This window comes from Pseudophryne corroboree, chromosome 1 (assembly GCF_028390025.1).
Source record: "Pseudophryne corroboree isolate aPseCor3 chromosome 1, aPseCor3.hap2, whole genome shotgun sequence".
In the NCBI taxonomy this organism is placed as follows: Eukaryota; Metazoa; Chordata; class Amphibia; order Anura; family Myobatrachidae; genus Pseudophryne; species Pseudophryne corroboree.
The window spans coordinates 89803231-89830817 of NC_086444.1; the positions used below are offsets into that span (position 1 = coordinate 89803231).

Consider the following 27587-nt stretch of genomic DNA (forward strand, 5'->3'; position numbering starts at 1 on the left):
TAACTTGAACATAGTTTATGAATTGTGGTGTAGGTCAAAGAGGAAAATATGCAAATGAGTCTAAAAGTAATAAACAGTTTACTTTAAAACAAAAACAAGCATTACATCACTGTTTCATTTTATTTTTAACTTGTTAATCTTCACAAATACTAAAGAGGTGTTTGTGGTATGTTAAAGATAAGCAACTGATAAACTTCAGACAAAAAGCAATAAATGCTTTTGATGTTATCAGTTCAGTTACTTGTTCAGTGAGAAAAATCCACTCTGTCTTGGGCTTGAACAAGTGCACTGAAATCTGGCTGAATGTCTGAGGTGGCTATGCGAAGGATAGCTGAGAGGGGATCATCAGTGATAGAGGATCTGTGTCTGGATTTGTTGAACTTCATCACTGAAAAATGAGAATGTCTGTTCACATGTGTAGGTAGATCCAAAGAGGACTAGAATCCTCAGAGCATGTCTCCTCATGTGTGGAAAGTTCTCCTCTTTGAGTGAAGAGTAAAACTCAAGCAGTGGGACTGACCTAAAGTGCTCTGCTAGAAGTGTGTCAGACTGCAAGTCAATGAGTTCCAAGGGAGAAGAAACCATGTGCATTTCACTCTCAAGTGTTTTGAAGTCTTGAAATCGCCTTGAAAACTCACCATGCAGTGCTTCTAACATGGATGTGTACCTGTGGAGGTGATCAGCTGATGGTGTGGCTTCCTTTAGTGTTGGCATGTGAGTGAGAATATTGTCCCCCATTTGGCTTGAGAGAAGCTGCAACTTTCTCATGAAAGCCTTCACTGAGCTGTACATTTCATGCACAAAAAGGCCCTTGCATTGCAGTTTGACATTCAGTCCATTCACCTGAGCAGTCACATCTACAGCAAAACCAAGGTCTACCAGCCAGTCTGCATCTGAAAGCTGAGGGATGTCATTTCCCTTCTTCACACAGAACTCCAAGGGGTGGTCTTCAGTATGCCGAATGTCGGGATCCCGGCGCACACGCCGGTATGCTGGTCGCCGGGAGCCCGGCCGCCGGCATACCATACTACACCCACTCCAAGATCTCCTCTCCCAGGTCCCAGAAAACTTTCAGCACTTTTCCCAGGCTGAGCCACCTGGCAGATGTGTGGTAGCTGATGTCACAATGTTCAGTCTCAATTTCATCAACAAACTGTCTGTGATTCAGTGCTCTTGCTCTGATGAAGTTAACTGTTTTAGTTACAACATCAACAACATGGTTCATTTTTAATACTGACTTACACAACACTTCCTGATGTATAATACAATGCAAAAATGTTAATTTCTGCTCAGGGTTCATTTCTGTCACTTTATCCTGCATTCTCTTCAAAAGTCCAACATTTTTCCCCGTCAGATTTGGACAACCATCTGTTGTCCCATTTCAGTTCCAACCTGTCCAAACATGCATTTACCTCTGTTAATAAATCACTCCCTGTTGTTGTCCCTTTCATTGACTGCATGGCTGCCAGCTCCTCCGTTATTTTGAAGTCTGCAGTAATCCCCCATAAGAAGATGAGTAGCTGGGCAGTGTCACGTACATCGCAGCTCGCATCCAGAGCCAGGGTAAAACAGTCAAAGTTAACTGCTCGGTTCTTCAGCTGAAACTCCAGATTTCCCGCAATGTCCTCAACCCTTCTCGTTACAGTGCGCTGGGAGAGGGGGATGTTCTCAAATGTGCCCTTTTTCTCTGGGCATATTAGCGCAGCAGAGTCCACCAAACACTCCTTAATAAACTCTCCGTCAGAAAGCGGTTAACTTTTTCTAGCTATTTTATGAGATATGACATAACTTGTCTTGGCAGCTGTATCTCTGGATGCGCTAAGTTTTGTAAAAAGCATTCATTGAGTTTGCAGCTTGACTCCTTTGCGCGCTCTTGGTCAGATAAGTTCTTATATTTATTCTAGTGTTTGGTCACGTAGTGGCGATTCAGATTGTAATCTTTAAACACAGCGACTTGTGTACCACAAACTAAGCACAGAGCTTTACCCTTGATTTCTGTAAATAAATATTTAGCAGTCCATGCCTTGTTGAAAACGCGGCATTCGGAAACAACGTTTCTATTTTTAATGTGAGCCCACATTTTTTGGGGGACAGTATTTAATAAATAGGCGGTATCACTCACGTTTAGGCAGTGTCTCAAGGTAGGAGCTGAGGACGTGACAGCTGCGGGACGTCCAGGGCGGGGTCCGCTGGGCGGCTGGAACTGGGTGGTAGCGTCGGCGATATCTATGCTTCCTGTCTGGGGTGTCCTCAGATCTTGTGGTGGAGCACAATACCCCAGTGGCGCTCATGTCCTGGGCACAATACCCCTGATCCTCAGGCTGGCTTGATCTGCTCACGGGAGCTGAGGACGTGACAGCTGTGGGACGTCCAGGGCGGGGTCCACTGCGCGGCTGCGACCTGGGCGGATCACAATACCCCAGTGGCCTCAGATCTTGATCCTCAGGCTGGCTTGATCTGCTCACTTCCTGGGCGGAGCACAATAGCTCACGTCCTGGGCGTCGCACAATACGTCCTGGGCAGCGCACAATACCCCACACATGCATTAATGATAAATCTATGGTGCAGGGAGGTGCGGGCCGGACAGGGATTGACAAACGGCCGTATGTGGCCCACGGGCCGTACTTTGCCCATGTCTGCTGTACACTCACACTTGTATACATAGTACTTTTCCTGTTCCTGTACCTGTGCAACTCAGACTTGTATCCGTGCTCTCGCCATTCCTGTACATGTGCACTCACACTTGTATCCATACTTTCCCCGTCCCTGTACCTGTGCGACTCCCACTTGTATTCATACATTCCCCATTCCTGTACCTGTATTTCTCACACTTGTATTTGTACCTTCCCCATTCTTGTACCTGTACAACTTACAATTGTATCTGTACTTTCCCCATTCCTGTGTAACTCACACTTGTATACAGGGGTGTAGGGAGGGTGGTTCCAGTGGAGCTCGAGCTCCAGGTGCAGAAAACTTCAGAGGGCGCTGTGCAGCCACTGCCACGACTTTTATCTATGACACAGCTTCCTTGTAGCCTGACCTGGCCACTGCTGGGCTTTTCCAAGGCGCAGCCCAGGCTGGACGTGCACCTACAGTCGGCGATGCAGCGGCATGACGTCATAGGTCACATTGCCACATACTGTCCCCGTCTGCTCTGAGGCAGGCTGCAGGGCAAAGTAATGGGGCAGGGCCCTGGAGCTGAAGATGGTGATGGGGATTGTGGATGATTAAGATGACGGGACTGGGGCATCAGGAAGGTGATGGGACTGGGAGCTCAGGAAGGTCATGGGGCTGGGGGCTGAGGATGGTGATGGGACTGGGGGCTCGGGAAGGTGATGGGGCTTGGGGCTGAGGGTGGTGATGGGACTGGGGGCTCAGGATGGTGATGGGACTGGGGACTCGGGAAGGTAATGGGGCTTGGGGCTGAGGATGGTGATTGGACTGGGGGCTCAGGATGATGACGGACTGGGGGCTCGGGAAAGTCATGGGGCTTGGGGCTGAGAATGGTGATGGGACTGGGGCCTCAGGATGGTGATGGGACTGGGGTCTGAGGAAGGTGATGGGGGCTGTAACGTAGGAAGGTGAGGGACTGGGCTGAGGAAGGTGATAGGGCTGTGGCTTAAGAAGGTGATGGGGCTATGGCTGAGGTTGGTGATGGGGCTGGGACTGAGGATGGTGATGGGACTGGGGGCTCAGGATGGTGATGGGACTGGGGGCTCAGGAAGGTGATGGGGCTTGGGGCTGAGGATGGTGATGGGACTGGGGGCTCAGGATGGTGATGGGACTGGGGTCTGAGGAAGGTGATGGGGCTGTAACATAGGAAGGTGAGGGACTGGGGAAGGTGATAGGGCTGGGGCTTAGAAAGGTGATGGGGGCTGTGGCTGAGGTTGGTGATGGGGGCTGTGGCTGAGGATGGTGATGGGGGCTGAGGATGGTGATGGGGCTGTGGCTTAGGAAGGCGAGGGACTGGGGGCTGAGGATGGTGATAGGGCTGTGGCTGAAGCACAGAAAAATGCAGTTTTTCAACAGCAATAACACATTAACTATTTATTAAATATTACCCTTGGAATGGACTTTGGAAAAGAGTTTCATAGGATAGGTGCATAAACCAAGGGGATGGGGAAGGGGGTATAACTTTGCACTAGTTAGTGTTATGCACACCAGTGCCTGCAGGAATGTACTGGTGTTTGAACTGTTATGCAAAACAAATGGACTCACAGACAGACTGGGGAATATGACATAACGTACACAGAAGGTGATAGGGTAACAAAATACACACAAAGTGAACAGAGAAGCCCAGAGGCTAAGGAACTGGGTGTCTCCCTTGTATTAGTAATGCTCAGATGAGAAAAGCAAGATGTTGTGTTTTAATAGGTAGAGAACCCGAAATGCTGTTGCTAAGGGCAACAGCAAAACCCTAAAGGGTTACCAACGGGTGTGGCAGTAAACTCCTTGGTCAGAGATGGAATGATAGACACAAGGAGAGTCTCCACAATCCTAATTCTCACTTGCAGTGCACAGGTTCAGCTTACTGCCACTAAACTGACCCCTGACACCTAGCACAGTGAGACAGGATTAGACAGGCAAGTCTTAGAATACAGCCGCAAACTTGCTAAGTTCACAGAGTAGTAACAGAACCCCAGCAAGCTAAACGACTGACTCCAGTCTTACTGCTAGGTCTGGATTGGCAGAGTGTAATACCAAATCCCCAGGCCTATTTGCAGTAAGCAACAAACAAATACAAAGCTACACAGTACTGGCTAACTTTCAGGAACTGACTAACCAACAAAGATTCAGCAGCATCTGCTTACCCTAAGAAGAGGCCTTATAAAGCAGGTGCTGTCCACGCCCCACTCAGACCTCACAGACTGTGAGCACAAAAACCAGCACCGGATCCCCTACCGTGCACAGAGCCTGTAACCACTGCACAGCAAAAGACCCGAACCGGAGTATCAGCTGCGCTCAGGTTACTCTGCTAGCACTTGTCTCCCGGTTGCCATGACGACGTGGCAGCACAGGGCAGGAGACCCTAACAGTACCCCCCCTCTGACGAGGGGTCAAAGAACCCCTACCACCGGGTTTATCGAGGAACTGCGAGAAGAAAGAGCGTATCAGTCTGGGGGCATGAAGATCACAACTGCGCACCCACGACCGCTCCTCCGGGCCATACCCCTTCCAGTGCACCAAAAATGACAGCCGACCCCGAACCACTTTGGAGTCAAGAATCCTTTCAACAACAAACTCCCTCTGGCCACGTATCAGAAGAGGGGAAGGTCTTCCACTGGAAGAAGGATTACTAATCGCCCGTTTTAAAAGGGAACAATGAAATGTTTTATTGATACCCAAAGAACGGGGCAGATCTAACTGAAATGCCACCGGATTGATAACCCTGGTGATCTTATAAGGGCCGATGAACCGGGGGCCTAACTTATGAGATGGCTGTCTCAACTTCAAATTCTTGGTAGACAACCAGACGAAGTCTCCTAATTTGAAGCTGCAGGGTCTTTTCCGCTTATCAAAAACCCTTTTGGTCACTAATGACACAGACACAAGGGCTTTCTTCACTTTCCGCCAAATACCTCTAAGGACCGAAACCACAGAGGAACCATCAGGCGTGGAGTCCAGGGGGTCAAAAGAATTGGCCTTAGGATGATGCCCATACACACAAAGGAAGGGAGAGATCCCTGTAGCAGAGTGAGCCGCGTTGTTATAGGCAAACTCCGCCATGGACAGATGAGCAACCCAGTCAGTCTGACACTTGGAGACATAACACCTGAGGAACTGCTCCAAGGACTGGTTCACCCTTTCAGTCTGCCCATTAGACTGCGGATGGTAGCCTGACGACAAGCTGACAGAAATCTGCAGATCGGAACAAAATGCCCTCCAGAATTTGGCCACAAACTGGGATCCGCGGTCAGAGACCACATCAAGTGGCAACCCGTGGAGACGCACAACATGCAGCATAAATAATTCAGACAGGCGTCTGGCCGATGGCAGCCCAACCAGTGGAACGAAGTGCGCCATCTTCGAAAACCTGTCAACGACAACCCAGATGGCTGTCATCCCCGAGGATTTGGGCAAGTCCACCACAAAATCCATTGAAATGTGGGTCCATGGCTTAGATGGGATAGAGAGTGGATGTAATGGGCCAACAGGAACCCCTCTAGGAGTCTTATTTCGGGCACAGATGTCACATGCCCGAACCCACTGATCCACGTCCTTAGCCACCGAGGGCCACCACACCGCCCTAGATAGCAACTCCCGAGTTCTGGCAATACCCGGGTGACCTGCCGACTTCTTGGCATGGAATTCCAGGAACACTCGCTGTCTTAACCTAGGAGGCACAAACAAAAAACCTACCGGAAGGTCTGGAGGAGCCTGCTCCTGTGCTCTAAGGACTAATGATAAGAGGTCCTGGGTAATGCCCACTTTAATACATGATGGGGAAACAATGGGCAACGGCTCCTCGGTGGTCTCCTGGATTGGAGCAAAACTCCGCGAGAGCGCATCAGCCTTGATGTTTTTTGACCCAGGGCGATATGTTATCAAAAAATTAAAGCGAGCAAAAAACAAAGCCCATCGTGCCTGCCTGGCATTGAGACGCTTCGCTGACTCTAAATATGCCAGATTCTTATGGTCAGTGAGAATTGAGACCACAAACTTAGCCCCCTCAAGCCAGTGTCTCCACTCCTCGAGTGCATCCTTAATAGCCAACAATTCCCGGTTACCCACGTCATAATTCATCTCGGCAGGCGAAAATTTACGGGAAAAGTAAGCACAGGGATGAAGGCGATTATCAGACACTCCCATCTGAGAAAGCACTGCCCCAATACCCATCTCAGAGGCATCCACCTCCACCACAAAAGGACACTCTGGATCTGGGTGTCGCAGCACCTTGGCCGAAACAAATGCCCTTTTGAGACGGGCAAAAGCCGCTTTAGCCTCACAAGACCAGTGAGCAACATCCGCCCCTTTCTTAGTGAGTGCCACCAAGGGCGCCACTATAGACGAAAATCCAGCGATAAATCGTCTATAAAAATTTGCAAAGCCCAGGAAACGCTGAAGCGCCTTCAAACTAGTGGGCTGCACCCAATCCAGGACTGCCTGTACCTTGGAACCCTCCATTTGGAAACCTTCTGGGGAGATAATATATCCTAGAAATGCGATTTGCTGAACTTCAAATTCGCACTTCTCCAGCTTCGCCCCAAGCCGGTGGTCTCTGAGTTTCTGGAGGACTAAGCGTACATGCTTCCGATGTTCCTCCAGGGAATGGGAGAAGATTAGGATGTCATCTAAGTATACAACTAAGAATCTATCCAAATATTCCCTGAGCACATCATTCATGAAATCCTGGAAGACTGCCGGGGCATTACAGAGCCCAAAAGGCATCACCAAATATTCATAATGCCCTGAGTGGGTATTAAAGGCAGTCTTCCATTCATCCCCCTCTCTTATTCGGATTAGATTGTACGCACCGCGTAGGTCAATCTTAGAAAAAATGGTGGCAGTACGAAGCTGGTCAAACAAGACCGAAATGAGAGGCAGTGGGTATGAGTTTTTAATCGTGATACGGTTCAATTCCCTGAAGTCGATGCAGGGTCGCAACGAACCGTCCTTTTTACCCACGAAGAAGAACCCCGACCCAACTGGAGACTGTGAAGGTCTGATAAATCCCTTAGCCAAGTTCTCCTGAATGTACTCTGCCATAGCCTGAGTCTCAGGACGTGACAGGGAGTACAACCTGTTCTTGGGAAGCTTAGCATTTGGCAACAAATCAATGGCACAGTCATAGGGGCGATGGGGAGGTAGTACCTCTGCAACTTTTTTGGAGAACACGTCCGCAAAATCTGCATAACACCCTGGCAATCCTGGCAAACTTAGCTGCGAGAGCCTGACTGGAAGGCTCAAGCAACTCCTGAAACAATCAGTACCCCAACTAAGAATCTCCCCAGAGACCCAGTCAAATTGAGGATTGTGGGCCCTTAACCAGGGTAACCCCAACACCAATGGGGCAAAAGTACAGACAGTCACATAAAAGGACAATTTTTCAGAGTGTGTGGCTCCAATAAACAAAGAAATCTGGCTAGTGCAAGAGGTAATTTTACCTTGGGATAATGGTTCCCCGTTTAACCCACAAATCTCAATTTCCGATGCCAAGGGTACTAAGGGAACAGAGTGTTTCAGGGCGAATTGGCGGTCCATAAAAACCCCGTCGGCCCCACTGTCCACAAAGGCCTCAGTCTTGACAGTTTGACCGAGGATCTTCAAGGTCACCGGAATGATAAAAGTCTTCTTGGGAAATTCTGACTTCTGGCCTGACAGGATATTTCCCATCACCCTCAGGCCCTGAAGTTTTCCGGCTTTTCTGGGCATGATACTACCACATGACCTTTATTCCCACAGTACAAACACAACCCCTGCTGTCTCCTCCGCGTCTTCTCACGCGAGGAGAGGCGGGTAGCCCCAATCTGCATAGGCTCCTCGGAAAATTCCTCAGAGTCTGAGGTTCCCTTGGGAAGGAAGGAAATCTCAGTCTCCCTTTCAAGCCTACGCTCTCTCAGCCGTCTATCCACCCGGATGGATAACTGCATGAGCTGATCCAAGCTATCAGGCAAGGGATATTGTACCAGTTGGTCCTTTATCTGGTTAGAAAGACCTCTTCGGTACTGGTGTCTCAGGGCTGGGTCATTCCACTGGGTATCATGGGCCAACCTCCGAAACTCCGTACAGTAAACCTCAACTGGCCTTCGCCCTTGCTTAAAGATCGAAATCTGAGCCTCGGCTGAGGCCGTCTTGTCAGGGTCATCATACAACATGCCCAGTGCCGTAAAAAAAGCATCAACACTTTTAAGCGACGGACAGTCAGGCTGCAACCCATATGCCCAGACCTGTGGGTCTCCTTGTAGCAAGGAAATCACTATGCCCACCCGCTGAATCTCCGACCCAGAAGACTGAGGCCTAAGCCGGAAGTATAGCTTGCAGCTCTCCTTGAAACAAAAGAACTGCGAGCGATCTCCAGAAAAACGATCCGGGAGATTTACTTTCGGCTCCTTAACCCCTGCAGGTGCTGCTGCTGCGGGAGCTCCGCCAGCAGCCTGGGAGGTGTGCATTTTAATGGACAAATCATTAAATTGTCGAGTCAGGACCTGCACCTGATCGACCACCTGTTGCAACGTATTTTGAGGGGTATGCTCCATATTCCCACAAAATTTCAACAGGAGTATTAGGCTGCTGAATATGTTATGCACACCAGTGCCTGCAGGAATGTACTGGTGTTTGAACTGTTATGCAAAACAAATGGACTCACAGACAGACTGGGGAATATGACATAACGTACACAGAAGGTGATAGGGTAACAAAATACACACAAAGTGAACAGAGAAGCCCAGAGGCTAAGGAACTGGGTGTCTCCCTTGTATTAGTAATGCTCAGATGAGAAAAGCAAGATGTTGTGTTTTAATACGTAGAGAACCCGAAATGCTGTTGCTAAGGGCAACAGCAAAACCCTAAAGGGTTACCAACGGGTGTGGCAGTAAACTCCTTGGTCAGAGATGGAATGATAGACACAAGGAGAGTCTCCACAATCCTAATTCTCACTTGCAGTGCACAGGTTCAGCTTACTGCCACTAAACTGACCCCTGACACCTAGCACAGTGAGACAGGATTAGACAGGCAAGTCTTAGAATACAGCCGCAAACTTGCTAAGTTCACAGAGTAGTAACAGAACCCCAGCAAGCTAAACGACTGACTCCAGTCTTACTGCTAGGTCTGGATTGGCAGAGTGTAATACCAAATCCCCAGGCCTATTTGCAGTAAGCAACAAACAAATACAAAGCTACACAGTACTGGCTAACTTTCAGGAACTGACTAACCAACAAAGATTCAGCAGCATCTGCTTACCCTAAGAAGAGGCCTTATAAAGCAGGTGCTGTCCACGCCCCACTCAGACCTCACAGACTGTGAGCACAAAAACCAGCACCGGATCCCCTACCGTGCACAGAGCCTGTAACCACTGCACAGCAAAAGACCCGAACCGGAGTATCAGCTGCGCTCAGGTTACTCTGCTAGCACTTGTCTCCCGGTTGCCATGACGATGTGGCAGCACAGGGCAGGAGACCCTAACAGTTAGATAAAGATATGTATTTATCACTGAGAATAACCCCAGTTAATAACCATTCAGAGATTGAGTATAAATCAATAGGTTGTCGGGAGTGCTGCCAGAGACAAGATTACTGACCACAAGAGAAAAAGAAGTAAGAATGTCTCTTTGTTGGCGCAAATAAATATAGTTAAGCTATAACCTTTATTAGGATTGATAAAAATGTCCGACCATGAAATAAAGAAAATAAAATTAGACATACATACATACATATAACACACATAGTGGGTGGTATTCAATTCTTTTCACCCCCTTCCACACCCGTTCTGTTTCTGCTGACGGGCGCCCAACCCTTTACACAGCTAAACCTGATTACTATGGGTGCATTACTGTATAAACGATAACGGGGATCACTTTGGAAAGGAGATTGGGCATGATATATCATTTGAATACCGCCCAGTGAGTCAAGTGCTTAAAATAACAATAAAAACAAGGCCTGCTACCTATCTGCTATATTAATTTACAATTAGATTCATATATCTCTCTGTATAAATGGAATAGGGTGATGTTTTGATACTGAGGAATAGGTTTACAACGGTAAGTCAATCCATTTATTCAAGATACCCTTGGTATCTATGAAGCAGCAACAGCCATATGTTTGTTCTAATACTCCTCATACATAAAATTGATATTATAAATTGTGTATTTGTAGAAGATTATAAATACCATTTTCCTTAATATACCACTTTATTATACTCAGTTAATTCGAATTATACTGGTAAGTATTATTCATGTGCACATTATGCCAGATATAGTCTATATAGTCCCTCGCTAAACAATCATACTTCAAAATCCTCATATCTACCCAGTCTTCCAACCCCCGGTGCCTCTTTGCCACTGTTAACTCCCTCCTCTGTACACCACCACCTCCTCTCCCTTCCTCATTGTCTGTGCTTGACTTTGCCACTTATTTCACATCCAAGATTGACTCCATACGTCAGGACATCACATCCCACCAGACCAGCAACCAGCCACCACCTTTCCCTTGCCACCCCTCTCCTTTCCTCTCACCAACTCTGACATCTTTCTCCCATGTATCTAGCAAGGAAGTCATGGCTCTCATCTGTTCCTCCACCCCCACAACCTCCACATTTCACCCTATCCCCTACCACCTCCTCCGCTACCTCTCTACTTCTGCCTGTTCCCATCTTGCTCACCTTCTCAATCTCTGCCTCTCATCAGGCACTGTCCCCTCTGCCTTCAAGCATGCTCTTGTCTCCCCTATTCTTAAAAAAATCTACCCTTGATCCAAACGCTCTCTCCAACTATCGACCCATCTCTCTCCTCCCTTTTGCCTCCAAACTTCTTGAGCATATTGTCTATAATCGCCTCACTGCCTTTCTTTCCTCTCACTCACTGCTTGACCCATTCCAGTCTGGTTTCCGTTCTCTCCACTCCACTGAAACTGCCCTCGCAAAAGTCTGCAATCACCTCCATGCAGCCAAATCTAAGGGCCACTACTCTCTGCTTATTCTACTTGACCTCTCTGCTGCTTTTGACACTGTGGACCACCCTCTCCTTCTGCAAATCCTTCACTCTCTTGGCCTGCGTGATACTGCCCTCACCTGGCTGTCCTCCTACCTCTCTAATAGTTCCTGCTCTGTCTCCTCTCATGATGCTACCTTCCCCCAAATTTCACTAACTGTTGGTGTCCCCAAGGCTCTGTTCTTGGTCCTCTCCTTTTCTCTCTCTATACGTCCTCTCTAGGTGAACTCATTAGTTCTTTTAACTTCCAATACCACCTCTATGCTGATGACACTCCAATCTACCTCTCCTCCCCTGATCTCTCCCCCGCTCTCCTCATTCGTACCTCCAACTGTCTTTCTGCTATCTCTTCCTGGATGTCCCAGCGCTTTCTTAATCTCAACATGTCTAAGACTGAGCTGATTATCTTCCCACCCTCCCGCACAACCTCACCTCCCACAATCTCATTATCCATTGATGGCATGACTATCTCCTCTAGCCCCCAAGTACGCTGTCTTGGTGTAATCCTTGACTCCTCCCTCTCCTTCAAACCACACATTCAGCACCTCTCACAAACCTGTCATTTTCATCTCAAAAACATTTCCAGGATCAGACCTTTTCTCACCCAGGATGCCACTAAGATCATTATTCACTCACTGATTATTTCCAGACTGGACTACTGTAATCTCATCCTAACTGGTCTCCCTGACAATTACCTCTCTCCACTCCAATCTATCCTCAATGCTGCTGCCCGGCTCATCTTCCTCACCAAACACACTACGTCCACCTCCCCTCTACTACAAGCCCTTCACTGGCTTCCCTTCCCTTTCAGAATCCAATTCAAACTTCTCACACTCACTTACAAAGCACTCACCCACTCCTCTCCCATCTACATCTCTGACCTTATCTCCCTTTACCCTCCCACCAGTCCTCTTTGCTCTGCTAATGCACACCGACTCTCCTGTCTTCTGATTACTTCCTCCCACTCCTATCTCCAAGATTTTTCATGTGCTGCTCCCTTTCTCTGGAATTCTTAACCTCTCCCCCTCAGACTCCACCTCTCTACAAAACTTCAAACGGGCTCTTAAAACCCATTTCTTTACCAAACCCAGCCAAATCTCACCCTAACCCTCTGTCCCACGCTCGGTCTACCCCATCTGTGTCACCCCTGTCTGTCTAGCCCTCCTCTTAGAATGTAAGCTCTTACGAGTAGGGCCCTCTTCCCTCATGTGCTTATCCTTTTCTTACTTTAATAATCCTCAACTGCCCAAATCCTGCAGTTTTTTGGCCACTTTGGAACTAATCTCTATGTCGTTTACTGGTGTAGTTATGCTTAGTTACCCTGTACTTGTCCTTTATTATCTTCAACTGTAAGTCACTGTTTTCCTGTTTTGATTATGTGCACATGTACGCTGTAATTGGGCGCTGCAGAACTCTTTTGGTGCCATATAAATAAAGGCTAATAATAATAATATAACTATTAGGCTGAATGAACTACACCCAATGTTGCTTTATTATCATGGAGCATATTCGTATGGATGAAGATATCACAATCACGTATCGGTAAGTATAAATCAGTAACTATTTATCAATAATCATGGTTAATATGGGTCACATGTACATAAAAAGAGATGAACATATGAAATGTCACTTGATATTAACACAGTGATTTGCTGCATGAGTGAAGTCCTGGGGGAAAATTTGCTATATGTCACATTTCAAAACCAGACGAAGTAGCAGAAGCACTTGAGTAAACAAGTTGCCTGCTGCAAGGTATGAGGTATGCCTTCCTCAAAATTTGAAATACAAAAGAAAAAAACCCCAATGGCGCAAAGGCAACTTAAGAGTCTGACAACACGAATGTATAATACAAAACAATTTATTGAAATGACACAATAAAAACTGTTTTATCTCCGGAGACATATTTTAGACTGTATAAAAAAATGTAATGCTTCTCTTATACCCATTTGAATGTTACTCAATAAAAATGTAACAGATAAAATATGTGTCAATACAAAACACACAATGTTGCCACCATTATCCTCATATATCTTTGTAAGAAATATTAGATATATAATGTCCACACAATGATGGTGTTATGCTTGCAAATAAATAATCTCCAAGGATCAGTTCACATGCGGGGGTTAAGCAAAAGACAGGGCCGGATTAAGCCTTAGGGTTGCCTGGGGCACTTAAAACAAGGGTGTCCTGGTGGAAGGGGGAGGGGTGTATATTAGATTGTGCATACCTCCCAACATGACCCATTCCAAGATGGAAAAAATGCTCTCTACCTGGACTTCCCTCTTAATATATGATTAGTGTCACCTGTGTTGAACTATTTCATTTATAAGAAAGGTGTTTCAACACAGGTGATTGAAATCATAAATTAAGAGGGAAGTCCAGGTAGAGAGCATTTTGTCCCTTCTGTAATGGTTCCTGTTGTGAGGTATGGATTGTTTATATGAAATTTCAATCAATGGTATATATTAGATTTAAACTAATAGTTTAATAATGGCTGGGTACTGTTTATAGGTTCACCTATTTGAGAGACAACTACTTTATACAGTTTTCTTGTAGTGGAACAAAAACAACTTAAACAATCTTAAAATAAACATAGAAAAATAAAATCTATCATCTATGGTGTCACATGTAGAATAGCAGCAGCCTTTGTACTACATACACACTGGGACAGGAATCAGGAGGACGCTCTGTGTGTCTCTCTGTAGACCCAAATGCTCTCATTACATAACAGGTTACAAAGGATCCAGGTGGGGAGAAGGAGAAGCTGGGATCCCTTGGTCACTTACAGCTCTCTCCCCCTTTTAGCTCTCCTCTGGTAGGGAAGTTCCATCGGTAGCTCATGAAACCTGATGCTCCTGTGTCTCTGCCTGCACTGCATACTGTCCTGCTCACATTCTTGCTGCCTGGTTCTGCTACTGCACAAGAAGGAGAGTTAGTGATGTCACGGTGCTCCGGCCAGGGGGCCTCCTGACAAACGGGGGCCCAGGGGACAATATGCCCTACATCCCCACCCTACCCCCTTAATCTGGCTATGGCGAAAGGACCGGGTAGGCTGCAAGGCACTGTTGGATCCCCCGGCTGGCTCAGTCCCACAGGCCCCTTTATTCACAGTTTATAAAGATGACAGGGGCAAATTTGTAAGGGAGAGATCGGGCCTGTCCACTGTAGATATGTGGCGGCCCAGCTGGCTCAGAATCTCCACACTGACAGCAAGATGGTAAATGTTGATACATTGAAAAGGATGGTAACCAAATGGTGGCAAACAAACAAGGAATCCTGTCTCTTCAACCAGTTTCTCCACACTGAAGGGTGGCTTTCTCGACGCAAGCCTTGCTTCTTCAGAAAGCCACCCTTCAGTGTGGAGCAACCGGTTGAAGAGACAGGATTCCTTTCTTGTTTGCCACCATTTGGTTACTATCATTTTGCCACACGCACTGTGCCAGCTGTTTATTATTTCCAGCCATTTATAACCAGCACCAAGTCCGGGATCACATATTGTCCTCGCTCACTGGCATCTGACATGGAAAACCACAAGGAGTGCATCAGCAGCTGCGAGCAGATCACTGTACCAACATTAACCATCTTGCTGCCAGTGAGGAATTTCTGAGCCAGCCGGGCCGCCACATATCTATAGTGGATGGGCCCGATCTCTCACATACTCATTTGCTGCTGTCTCCATTATAAACTGTGAGTAAAGGGGCCTGTGGGACTGAGCAAGCCGGGGGATCCAACAGTGCCTTGCAGCCTACCCGGTCCTTTCGCTTGACCCCTGCATGTGTATTGATTGTTGGGGACTATTTACTATGCAAGTATAATACCATCATTGTGTGGACAGTATATATCTAATATTTCTTACAAATATATATGAGGATAATGGTGGCAACATTGTGTGTTTTGTATTGACACATATTTTATCTGTTGCATTTTTATTAAGTAACATTCAAATGGATATAGAGGAGCATTACATTTTTTATACAGTCTATAATATGTCTAAGTATCTCCGGAGATAAAACAGTTTCTATTATGACATTTCAAACCCATCATGTCTTTGGCTACTATGGTCACAGGATTTAAAAGAGAACTTTTATTAAAGACAAAAGTCAGTTGTGTTTTGTATTTCTAATTATCGGCCCTTTAAATCCAGCAACCTCAGAATAAGGGGGCAGCTTTGAAAAGTATATATACCCCATGGGAGAGTGAGGAAAAAGAGGTAATCATGGAGGAAATGAATGAAGGTCAACAGTGAGAGCAAAATGTAGGCATGCCCTCACTTCCTCACCCCGTGACTATCACTGCAGGTCTTCACAGTCAGGATGCCCCCACTACCTACAGACCTGTCATGGCCTTTTTTCAGCAGATCCGATATTGGTAGGAATGCACAATGCGCCCATTGTGGTGACGTGCATCTACGGTACATGTTGCCACGCCCTGATGTGCACCCACTTGTGCACGATCATCATTATGGCAAACATCACAGCATCCCATTGGTTGCACTGTTCAAAAAATACTATTGGTGATCTTTGGCAATGGACAGTGCAGTTGGTGATCTGTGGCCACGGACAGTGCAGTTGGTGATCTGTGGCCACGGACAGTGCAGTTGGTGATCTGTGGCAACGGACAGTGCAGTTGGTGATCTGTGGCAACGGACAGTGCAGTTGGTGATCTGTGGCAATGGACAGTGCAGTTGGTGATCTGTGGCAACGGACAGTGCAGTTGGTGATCTGTGGCAATGGACAGTGCAGTTGGTGATCTGTGGCAACGGACAATGCAGTTTGTGATCTGTGGCAATGGACAGTGCAGTTGGTGATCTGTGGCAATGGACAGTGCAGTTGGTGATCTGTGGCAATGGACAGTGCAGTTGGTGATCTGTGGCAACGGACAGTGCAGTTGGTGATCTGTGGCAATGGACAGTGCAGTTGGTGATCTGTGGCAACGGACAGTGCAGTTGGTGATCTGTGGCCACGGACAGTGCAGTTGGTGATCTGTGGCAACGGACAGTGCAGTTGGTGATCTGTGGCAATGGACAGTGCAGTTGGTGATCTGTGGCCACGGACAGTGCAGTTGGTGATCTGTGGCCACGGACAGTGCAGTTGGTGATCTGTGGCAACGGACAGTGCAGTTGGTGATCTGTGGCAATGGACAGTGCAGTTGGTGATCTGTGGCAACGGACAGTGCAGTTGGTGATCTGTGGCCACGGACAGTGCAGTTGGTGATCTGTGGCAATGGACAGTGCAGTTGGTGATCTGTGGCAATGGACAGATATGGACTGAGTAGGCAGAGACGCTGCTGTTCATATTGACAGCTGTCAAATTTCAATATACCTTGCTGGAGGTATAATAACAAAAGAAAAGGATGACGGTGTTGTGCAGGAAGCTAGTTTAAGAAAGTTACTGTGAGGTGCTGCAGAGAAGAAGGGAGTGAGATGGATGAAGAAGACAGTGAGAGTGATTTATCACATTTTGGAGAGAGATAAAGTGAAGAGAAAAACACAACCCAGCTTCTAAAGGTGCATACAGTACACACTGGGCGTTTTTGCCCAGCGTGCATGCACAGCGATGATCGTAGACATTGCTGGCAGGAAAATAGCTCCGTCCTTATACACGGAGCTATTTTCCCTGTGCAAGCGATGTCCATGGGTGAAGGGGGGGTTTAAACACTTTCCACAGTAGGAGATTGTGGAAAGTGCTTCACTCGGCTGTACAAACAGTCCGACGGACGGCGGCGGCTGTCCGTTAACACAGATCACCAACTGCACTGTCCGTTGCCACAGATCACCAACTGCACTGTCCATTGCCATCAGCACTCACCGCTCATCGCTAGCCCATACACACAGGACGAGTTTGAGCTCAAAGTAGCTCAAAATGCCAAAAGTGAGCTACTCTGAGCTCAAAATCACCCCCTGTGTGTATGGACCTTAACAGTCATTTTATAGACTGTGCTAGAAAAATGACAGAATCTGATTGGTTTACGTGTAATCATAATAAACAGGAATAATGGACTCTTAAGAAACAGAAAACAAAACACTCCGAAGAAGCTATAAGTAAGGGGTACTTAGAAAGAAGGCATAGTTTAATTAAAAGTCTAACTTTAACAATCAATTACTTCTTCAAGATCACTTTTTCACAGAAATATTAGATCATGCACTGAAAATTTCACTTTAAAATAGTTATAAACAAAATATGATAAAGCAAAGACTTTATAATTATTTATTCAAAAACAAGTATACATTGCTGTAAAAATAAAAAATGGATTAACTATGCTCTCGACCCGGCAGATGGTGGTTAAAATACTAGTCTACTTATACTCTTGTAATAGACTATCCTGGATTATAGTGCATTAAAACTGTGGCAGATCCCTTGATGTTTTACACGTATATTCTGCCTGTTCCTCAGGCATGGAATTGCATTTACGCCTGCACTATACTGTATGTGTGTGTGGGATATTATTGTAAGGCGGAGCAGACTTGGCTTTTACATATATTTAATAAAGTAGGATATTAGTCACATTTCTCTGAGCGTGAAAGTTGAGGGATAGGAGCCATCTGGATGCAGAAAATGAGCCGGAACAAGCTGTGTGATGCACATGGATTGAGAGAACATGCAACATTGGCTTCATTACATATTAATGTCATCAGGAAATTAATCATGTTGTGTAAATACTGAGACTGTTTTGCTGATCACTGTTTTTATTTCTGAGAAAACGCTAAAATAATAAATGGTCATACATATTATAGTGTCATATGTGACTTGTACATAATTACTCCTGGTACTAGATTAGTATCACAAGGAGACGTTGGGTGTGACTTGGAAGAGATGGGCCGGGCAGAGAGTTATGTAATGGTTACTTTGAATATATTGAGTATGTAATCCCTGGGCAGATAGGACCCAGAAGTGTGACATAGAGACAGTAAATACATTTATACTCCTTTCAGACTGACATAGTCGGGTCGCACCCGAGAATATGTACACGGGTGTTTCCCAGGTGCGACCCGGCTTGAGACCCCTTTCCGACTTGCGGCCTGACCCAGTATATTGCCAGGTTGGTGACGTCACCGCTGACGCTATTGGAGGTGGTGCTTGGAGATTATCATCTCCAAGTGCCACCTCCTTCTATGCAGAGAACGGGTGCTGGGTCTCCTTGACCCCCGGCTTACCCGTTCACACTGCACCGCATCCCGGGACAAGTCCGGATTCAACCCAGGTCGAGACCTACGATGAAATGCCGGGACACTCGACCCAGGATATTCTTGCAGCACCCTTTCACACTGAGCAGATTCCCGGGTTGATGCGCGTTCATATGCAATAACCCGGGAAATATTTGTCAGTGTGAAAGGGGTATAACAGGTAGCACCTACAGTGCATCTACCTTCACCAGTCTTGAGTGACGTTGTCATCACCAATTAGTGGTCGACCCATGAACTGACAATCGTCGTGGTTATCTAGCAACTGGAAGGGCCCACCATTGGCCGCACACACTAAGGTTTTGGGGTTTTTTGTTACCGATTTTCCACCACACCACACTGAATTTGCATTTGACCACCCATTGGATAATCAAAGCCTAGCATTTCTCTCCATTATTTGACCATTTTAATGTCAAAATGCCAAAATGCTGATGGCGAATTGTCCCAATAATTGTATAGTGTGTATATAGTTTTAGGCATAGGTAATTAACAGCAATAGGATAGGACAAAACTTTATACAAGGGCTGTCTACAGATGTGTGGAACGGTAATTAACAGCAGGGCCATAACTAGGGTGATGCAGACAGTGCTCAGCACACAGCACACATATGCCCTGTTGGAGAGCTGGCCGGCAGCTGCACCCGCATCCACCTGCCACCTGTGAACGTATCCACCCGTCAGCTGCAGCGCTGCCTGCTGTAACATATATAACCACAGCGTGCCTTCTCTGTGAGCACACCGCAGCTACATACATTATAGTGGGCAGCACTGCAGCTGTCTGCCCATGCACTCCGCCTCCTACCGGCTCCCCTGTCCCACAGCGTCTCCCGGGAGAGACAACATGCCGATGACCTCGGACCCCTATCCGACATGAGATAGTTTACTGGATGGGAGAAAGGCAATAAGGATTCGTGTGGCAGATAAGCAGTGAGGTTAATTGGTAACCATCTCCATATTTCATAGACAGTCTCTAGAAGCATATTTCTCATAAAAAAATTCTATATACAGACACAACCCTTCTAGTTTTATTATATGTATAGAGGAGGAAGAGGTATTCAGGGTATGATAAATCCATATGTAACGTGTTTACAAACAGTACAGCTTCAAAGCGCAGTATAAATCAAAATCTCTCTTGTGGAAGATGTCCATCACCCTGACGAGTACTCAATGGTTTCAAAATCATAGAAGGAAGTTGTACTGTAGTTTACCTCCAAAAAGGCTTTTTATTAAAATTACATGTGGTTTTCAAAATTCAAACCTATAAGACGGAATAAAAAAAGAAAGCAATGAAACTGTACTGGAACCAATCTGTGGGGGAGCGGTGGTGTTATTAAAGATGGAAGGTTCAGAATCCTCATGCTCTTAATTTATCCCAGTCACAGGTAGAGGTTCAACTGAAGGCATATTTCAGGTGGAGAAGTTCCCACGCAATTCAAGTTATGTCAAATGCTTCCTCAGAGCGGTATGGACCAGTGCTCCCTGGTATTACCTTTCACATGGTACTGATCAAGTTTTCCTCCCGATGACCCCACTGTGAGCCGGAAGTGCCGTTTGGTTTGTGTACCCTTGAAAGTGCCGTTTCTGTTCCCAGTGTGTGTTCTTCATTGTTGTGATGGTGACTGGATGCTAGTCATCAGAAGTGGTAAGTAGTGGTGAAATAATGTAAATTGTGTAAATCAGACTTCTAAAAACATCAGGTTAGTACATAACAATAATCATATCATAGATATTATAATAATAATAGTAATAATAATTTTATTTATATAACGCGTTTCTCCAGCAGGACTCAAAGTCGCTTCACAGACATTAAAAACATATTACATAATACAAAGGATTTAGTATTACAGCAAGTAGGAAAACCACACAGAAATAATTAAGAAACAAACAAACAAATCTAGAGAGCACAATAGGTATAATGCAGGGTTGGTGCAGACATTTTGGGTACAACTTCCACAGGAGCAGCCATCTTTGGTGCACTATTTATATTACCCTTGGTGGAATAAGCAACGCGTAGAAGAAATTACACAAAACAGGTTGGTTGCATAAACCTAATGTTAGGAGTAGGGTCCCAACATAACCATTGGGTCCAAGTATTTTTCATTCCATCCAAGAGCATACCAGGTGAGGCAGCCATGTTTGGCGCAATTGTTCACAAGCTTCTGGTGGAGAAGGGAGTAGAGCTGTGAATGCAGCAGCATGAGGTGTTGTGGAGGTGACCAGAAACTGGGAACAGCGCAGGATCCAGAGGCCTGTGAAGTCCTTTGCAGCAGCAGGTTCATCAGCCCTAAACAGAATGCTGGGGCAGCAACTGTGGACCACAGAGTCAGTGGAGGCAGCCGGGACCCACCGAGACAGGGAGCAAGTGGTGTTGCTCACTCAACAATAGGCAGATACAAGCTAGGTGTTACAAGATAGAGGTCCATCTATTGTAGCGGGCAACAAGGATTATTTGAGCATCTAAAAGACGCACAAAGTGGGTGTCCTAGTCCTTGCTTATTCAGACTGTACACCAGTTAGGGACTTGTGTTAGAATTTGCATAAAGTTGCAGACGTGCAACCAGCAAAAGACACGGACACAGACGCCGCTGCATGTAGACTCAGAGATTGAGGAGCATTGAGCACAGAGCGCCAGGACCCTTGCATTACCCAGTTCCACCAAACTCTACAGCCATCTGCTGCATAGTAATATTAATGCATTTAGTGAGACAGGCAGAAATACATTTTTTGGTTTGAGCAATAGCATGTGAATGAAGTGTCTGCCAATTACGTAGGTGGAGGATTCTGTAGTAGTTCATGTGGAAACTTGATGAGTAGGCTGCTCACAATGTACTGAATGATTTGTAAAATGAATATAGAACACTGGGGAATACAACTTTTGGTGACGGAAATGTTAGATACTTTTCAAGGTATTTTGGGGTCATAGGGGTATATTTACTAAAATTCGTATTTTCCCGAATGAGGTTAAAGTTCAAACACGAATGACATCGAAAGTGTAAATTTGCAACTTTTTGAATTTATTACGACTAATTTACTAAGCTGTCGTATTCTGCATTTTCGTATTTTCCGAATTCGATGTCATTCGTATTTTTTGGCAGTGTTTTACGGGAGTGAATTGTAAAACACTGCCGACTTTAACACAATGAATCTCGGCCGAATCTGTGAGATCCGTGCCGGGCTTCAATGTGCACCTTTCGTAAAAAGTAAAACATTGTAAAAAATTATTATAAAAAATGCGTGGGGTCCCCCCTCCTAAGCAAAACCAGCCTTGGGCTCTTTGAGCCGGTCCTGGTTGAAAAAATATGGGGAAAAAAGTGACAGGGGTTCCCCCATATTTAATCAACCAGCACCGGGCTCTGCGCCTGGTCCTGGTTCCAAAAATACGGGGGACAAAAAGCGTAGGGGTCCCCCGTATTTTTAAAACCAGCACCGGGCTCCACTAGCCAGGTACATAATGCCACAGCCGGGGGACACTTTTATATAGGTCCCTGCGGCCCTGGCATTACATACCCAACTAGTCACCCCTGGCCGGGGTAGCCTGGAGGAGTGGGGACCCCTTCAATCAAGGGGTCCCCCCCCTCCAGCCACCCAAGAGCCAGGGGTGAAGCCCGAGGCTGTCCCCCCCATCCAAGGGCGGCGGATGGTGGGCTGATAGCCTTTTTGACAAGTGTTGAATATTGTTTTTAGTAGCAGTACTACAAGTCACAGCAAGCCTCCCCCGCAAGCTAGTACTTGGAGAACCACAAGTACCAGCATGCGGAGGAAAACCGGGCCCACTGGTACCTGTAGTACTACTACTAAAAAAATACCCCAATAAAAACAGGACACACACACCTTGAAAGTATAAGTTTATTACATACATCCACACCTCCATACATACATACTTACCTATGTTCACACGAGGGTCGGTCCTCTTCTCCATGTAGAATCCATGGGGTACCTGTTGGGTAAATTATACTCACATAATCCAGTGTTGTTTGGTCCTCTTCTGTTCTATTTGTAATCCACGAACTTGGCAAAATAACAAAACGAACACCCGACCACGCACTGAAAGGGGCCCCATGTTTTCACATGGGACCCCTTTCCCCGACTGCCAGGAACCCCCCCCTGACTTCTGTCTAAGAGGGTTCCTTCAGCCAATCAGGAAGCACCACGTCGTGGCACCCTCCTGATTGGCTGTGTGCTCCTGAAGTGTCTGTCAGGCAGCACACGGCAGTGATACAATGTAGCGCCTATGCGCTCCATTGTAACCAATGGTGGGAACTTTGTGGCCAGCGGTTGACCGAAAGTAACCTCACCGCTGACCGCAAAATTCCCACCATTGGTTACAATGGAGCGCATAGGCGCTACATTGTATCACTGCCGTGTGCTGCCTGACAGACACTTCAGGAGCACACAGCCAATCAGGAGGGTGCCACGACGTGGCGCTTCCTGATTGGCTGAAGGAACCCTCTTAGACAGAAGTCAGGGGGGGTTCCTGGCAGTCGGGGAAAGGGGTCCCATGTGAAAACATGGGGCCCCTTTCAGTGCGTGGTCGGGTGTTCGCTTTGTTATTTTGCCAAGTTCGTGGATTACAAATAGAACAGAAGAGGACCAAACAACACTGGATTATGTGAGTATAATTTACCCAACAGGTACCCCATGGATTCTACATGGAGAACAGGACCGACCCTCGTGTGAACATAGGTAAGTATGTATGTATGGAGGTGTGGATGTATGTAATAAACTTTTACTTTCAAGGTGTGTGTGTCCTGTTTTTATTGGGGTACTTTTTTAGTAGTAGTACTACAGGTACCAGCGGGCCCGGTTTTCCCCTGCATGCTGGTACTTGTGGTTCTCCAAGTACCAGCTTGCGGGGGAGGCTTGCTGGGACTTGTAGTACTGCTACTAAAAACAATATTAAAATTTTGTCAAAAAGGCTATCAGCCCCCCATCCGCCACCCTTGGATGGGGGGGACAGCCTCGGGCTTCACCCCTGGCCCTTGGGTGGCTGGAGGGGGGGGGGGCCTTGATTGAAGGGGTCCCACTCCTCCAGGGTACCCCGGCCAGGGGTGACTAGTTGGGTATGTAATGCCAGGGCCGCAGGGACCAATATAAAAGTGTCCCCTGGCTGTGGCATTATGTATCTGGCTAGTGGAGCCCGGTGCTGGTTTCTGAAATACGGGGGACCCCTACGCTTTTTGTCCCCCATATTTTTGGAACCAGGACCAGGCGCAGAGCCCGGTGCTGGTTGATTAAATATGGGGGAACCCCTGTCACTTTTCCCCCCCATATTTTTTCAACCAGGACCGGCTCAAAGAGCCGAGGCTGGTTTTGCTTGGGACCCCACGCATTTTTTTTTTTTTAAATTAACACTTTCCCACCCCTTCCCACTGATAAACATGCACGGATCTCATGGATCCGTGCATGCATATCAGAACACGGTAAAAAAAAGCAGGTCTGTTTTATTTTAGCACTTTCTTACGATTTGTATTTTTTCACGGCAGTGTTTGGCTATTGCCGGCAGTGTTTGTGAATTACACTTTTTAGTAAATTACCGAGTTCTACCAATTTGCAGGTGTATTTGACCGATGGTGTATTCATTCGTATTTTTTTTCATGGACTTCCAAAAAAATACGAATTTCCTCATCACTGCCGTGATTTGAGTTTAGTAAATTCCCGAGATGACACTTTGAAGAAAAAACACCATCTCGGTCAAATTCGGGACCTTACTAAATATACCCCATAGAGTCTGAAAATGACATTATTTTTTGTCCATTGGGTCTGCTTATCAAGATATGACAAACAGTATATCCGTACAAATGTATACATTTATACATATTGTATTATACATGTAATGAATGTCAATCAAATGAAGGTACGAAGCTCAATCCCAAGAAGTCTAAAACAAAAGTTTCTGCATTGAGATATGTTGCCTAAACCGCGTTTCTGTGATTTCCTGCAATGAGATGTTCTTGAACATTCACAGTGGATGCTCCAACAGTAGTCCAACCTCACAGGCGTATCCCATCGTCCACGGCACCTTTTTTCCATGGTCCTTATTTCCTGGTGAAATTTCTCACACTGTTCGTCGCTCACATCATGAAGACAATGTGGAAATCGATCCAAAAGACTGTGGAGATAATGCACTTTGATGCTCATGTTACCACGAAGTGTATGGAAAGAAGTGATCATGTTCTCCATGAGTTCAGTATAGTTAGCGGCCTTATAGTTCCCAAGAAAAGTCTGACCATGTAAAGTACACACGCAAACATCAACAGAACATCAAAAAATCATAAGTATATATAAAGTAATCATAAGAACAATAGGTAATGACGTCAACAATATCTCAAAAACTAGAGCTCATAGAACCAAATGGATTTTCGGAATCAGCAGCACACAAATACCCAGAATCAGGCCCAAAATTCCAGGCACCACATAAAAACATTTTTTTGTTCATCAGTGAAGTAATACACTCCTCCATTGTTTCTCAAATACAAAATGATTGAAAGCATGACAGAGAATCATGTTATTCCTTCAGCAGAGGACTGAACGCACATTTTACAATAAGTAGACTAGAGATGAACAAAGCGTTCACCTCACCATACACACCGAATGGCACGCACACGCTATTGGATTTTGCAAACTCTGCAAAACTTCTAGTCTGTAAATAGAACTGGGGCGATGGTGTGGTGTAGTTGGGGTATAAAGCAATAATAGTAAAATAAGATGATTTAACCATGAACAATGAATTATTAAAGTCTAAGAGCATAAAATACAATAATGATTATATGCAATGCGTACAGAGCATACTTGTCTACAGCACTTATCTGATACGGCCAGGAGGCTCCTAAATCTCAGAAGTGTCTGGCACCATCCACTTCCTGAGTAAAGTGGGCAGTCCGGGACTGAATCACATCATTGTAGCTACAGTCCCTACTTTACAATGTTTTTTAATCTCAGCATTTTATGGCAGGGACAGGTCCACAATGATATGAGCACTCCATCACGCACCTGTACAGCCCACCTATGCAAGACCCCCCCACCAACGCACACCACCTGCTGTGCCGGCCTGTCTGTTCCCTCCCGGAGGGGGCAGCCAGTTAGTCGGCATGTATGGTACAGAGCTCCTGAGTCACACTGCGCATGTGTCCCAATTTTGAGTCGCAGCACAAATCTAGACGCATGGTAGAAGAAATGTAAGAGGACATCATGAACATTGACTGGGAGATAACAGGGAGGTGGCACGGAGATGTTGCGTCTTGTGTTGCAGGTATGTCGCTGAAGGTAGCTCAACTGCTCACATAGAAGGTCATGCTTAGACAGAGGAACTACATATATCATAGCGCTGGTGCAAGTTTCAATGGTGCAATCTATCTATAGATGCACTAGCCGGTAATGCAGAGTCCAAAGACACTGTGAGCGGGTATCTCAGAATCACCTAGTGGGGTATATAGTATGCACTAAGACCTGCATGAGATAGAGGGCAGAGAGATGAAGTACCAGCCAGTCAGCTCCTAACTGCCAAGTTACAGTCTGTGTTTGAAAAATAACAGCCGAGAGCTGATTGGCTGGTGATCAGAGGCAGGACTCCCAGATGCAATAGAGACGTCTGCCTCCGGGCTCCAAGCCCTGAAGGGGCATCTGCATGTACAGAAGCACCTGGAACTGCTGCTCTTCCAATGGAGCTCTGCAACGCACTCACTGCTACTGCAGAGTTAGTGTGCTCTGTCCTGGGAGCCCAGCTAACATCTGCATAACACGACAGGACAGCTCCCACCTGGTACCACTCAGCTGCAGCAATCGATGGTGCACCTGCCACTGCTTATGGAGTATGAGATGGGATCCACTGGTAAATGCTGATTCTGTATGCTGAATCTTGTGAGTCTGACCCTGATCCACCAGCCGTAGTCACACAGCTTAGCTGGAGGCCAGCCACTTCACTGCAGGCTCCAGTCCCTGTAGACCGGCTGAGAACACTATCTATATAAATTGTTTTCCCTTTTTCCCTTTTTCTTTAAAAGAAGAGGGGCGCACAAAACTCCAACTTGCCTCCAGGCGACTGGGATGAACTTACGCCCCTGCTGGTACTTTCTCTCTCTCCACTTTCTCTCTCCATTGGAGTGTATTCATGAAGCAGTGAAAAGTGTGGAGAAGTGAGCCAGTGGAGAAGTTGCCATGGCAACCAATCAGCATTGAAGTAACATTTATAATTTGCATACTATAAGATTATACAGAGCAGCTGATTGGTTACCATGGGCAACTTCTCCACTGGTTAACTTTTCCACTTTTTTCACTGCTTCATGAATAGACCCCATAGTCTTAGTACATCTGCCCCCCATTGTGTAATTGTGTAGGAATAATACCGCTTTTAGACCTAAAGTGCGGGTCGCAGCCGGGAGCCTGACACGGGCGCTACCCGGCTGCGACCCGCGTCAGTCCCCTTTTAAACTGAAGTCACCAACCCGGCATATTGCCGGGTTGGTGATGTTGCCGGTGGCGCAACGGGGGCGGCGCTTGGAGGTCACATGATCTCCAAGCACCGCCCGCTTGTACACTGTAAACGGGAAGCCGGGTCGCGCGATTCGGCTCCCGTTTACACTGAACAGTTTGCCGGGTTGAACACGTGTTCAACCCCACAAACTACCCGAGTTGGAATACCGGGTCACTCAACCCGGATTATTCCAACTCTGCCCTTTTACACCGCGCAGCAACACAGGTTATGCACGTTAATTTGATAACCCGTGTTATATGCTGCCGGCGTAAAAGGGGTTTAAATGATGCATTA

General features: G+C 46.4%; 1 protein-coding gene across 1 annotated transcript in view; it reads right to left on the reverse strand.

The window, feature by feature from the left end:
• Positions 1 to 345: 345 nt before the first annotated feature.
• Positions 346 to 27587, reverse strand: part of LOC135059745 (general transcription factor II-I repeat domain-containing protein 2A-like) — a 38317-nt gene continuing 11075 nt past the window's right edge. Inside the window, exons 3-5 of the mRNA XM_063963932.1 lie at positions 24883 to 25045; positions 1034 to 1368; positions 346 to 933 (exon numbers count right to left, since the gene is read on the reverse strand). Coding sequence (XP_063820002.1) covers positions 346 to 933; positions 1034 to 1368; positions 24883 to 25045 — 1086 coding nt within the window. The remainder of the gene's footprint in view (positions 934 to 1033; positions 1369 to 24882; positions 25046 to 27587) is intronic.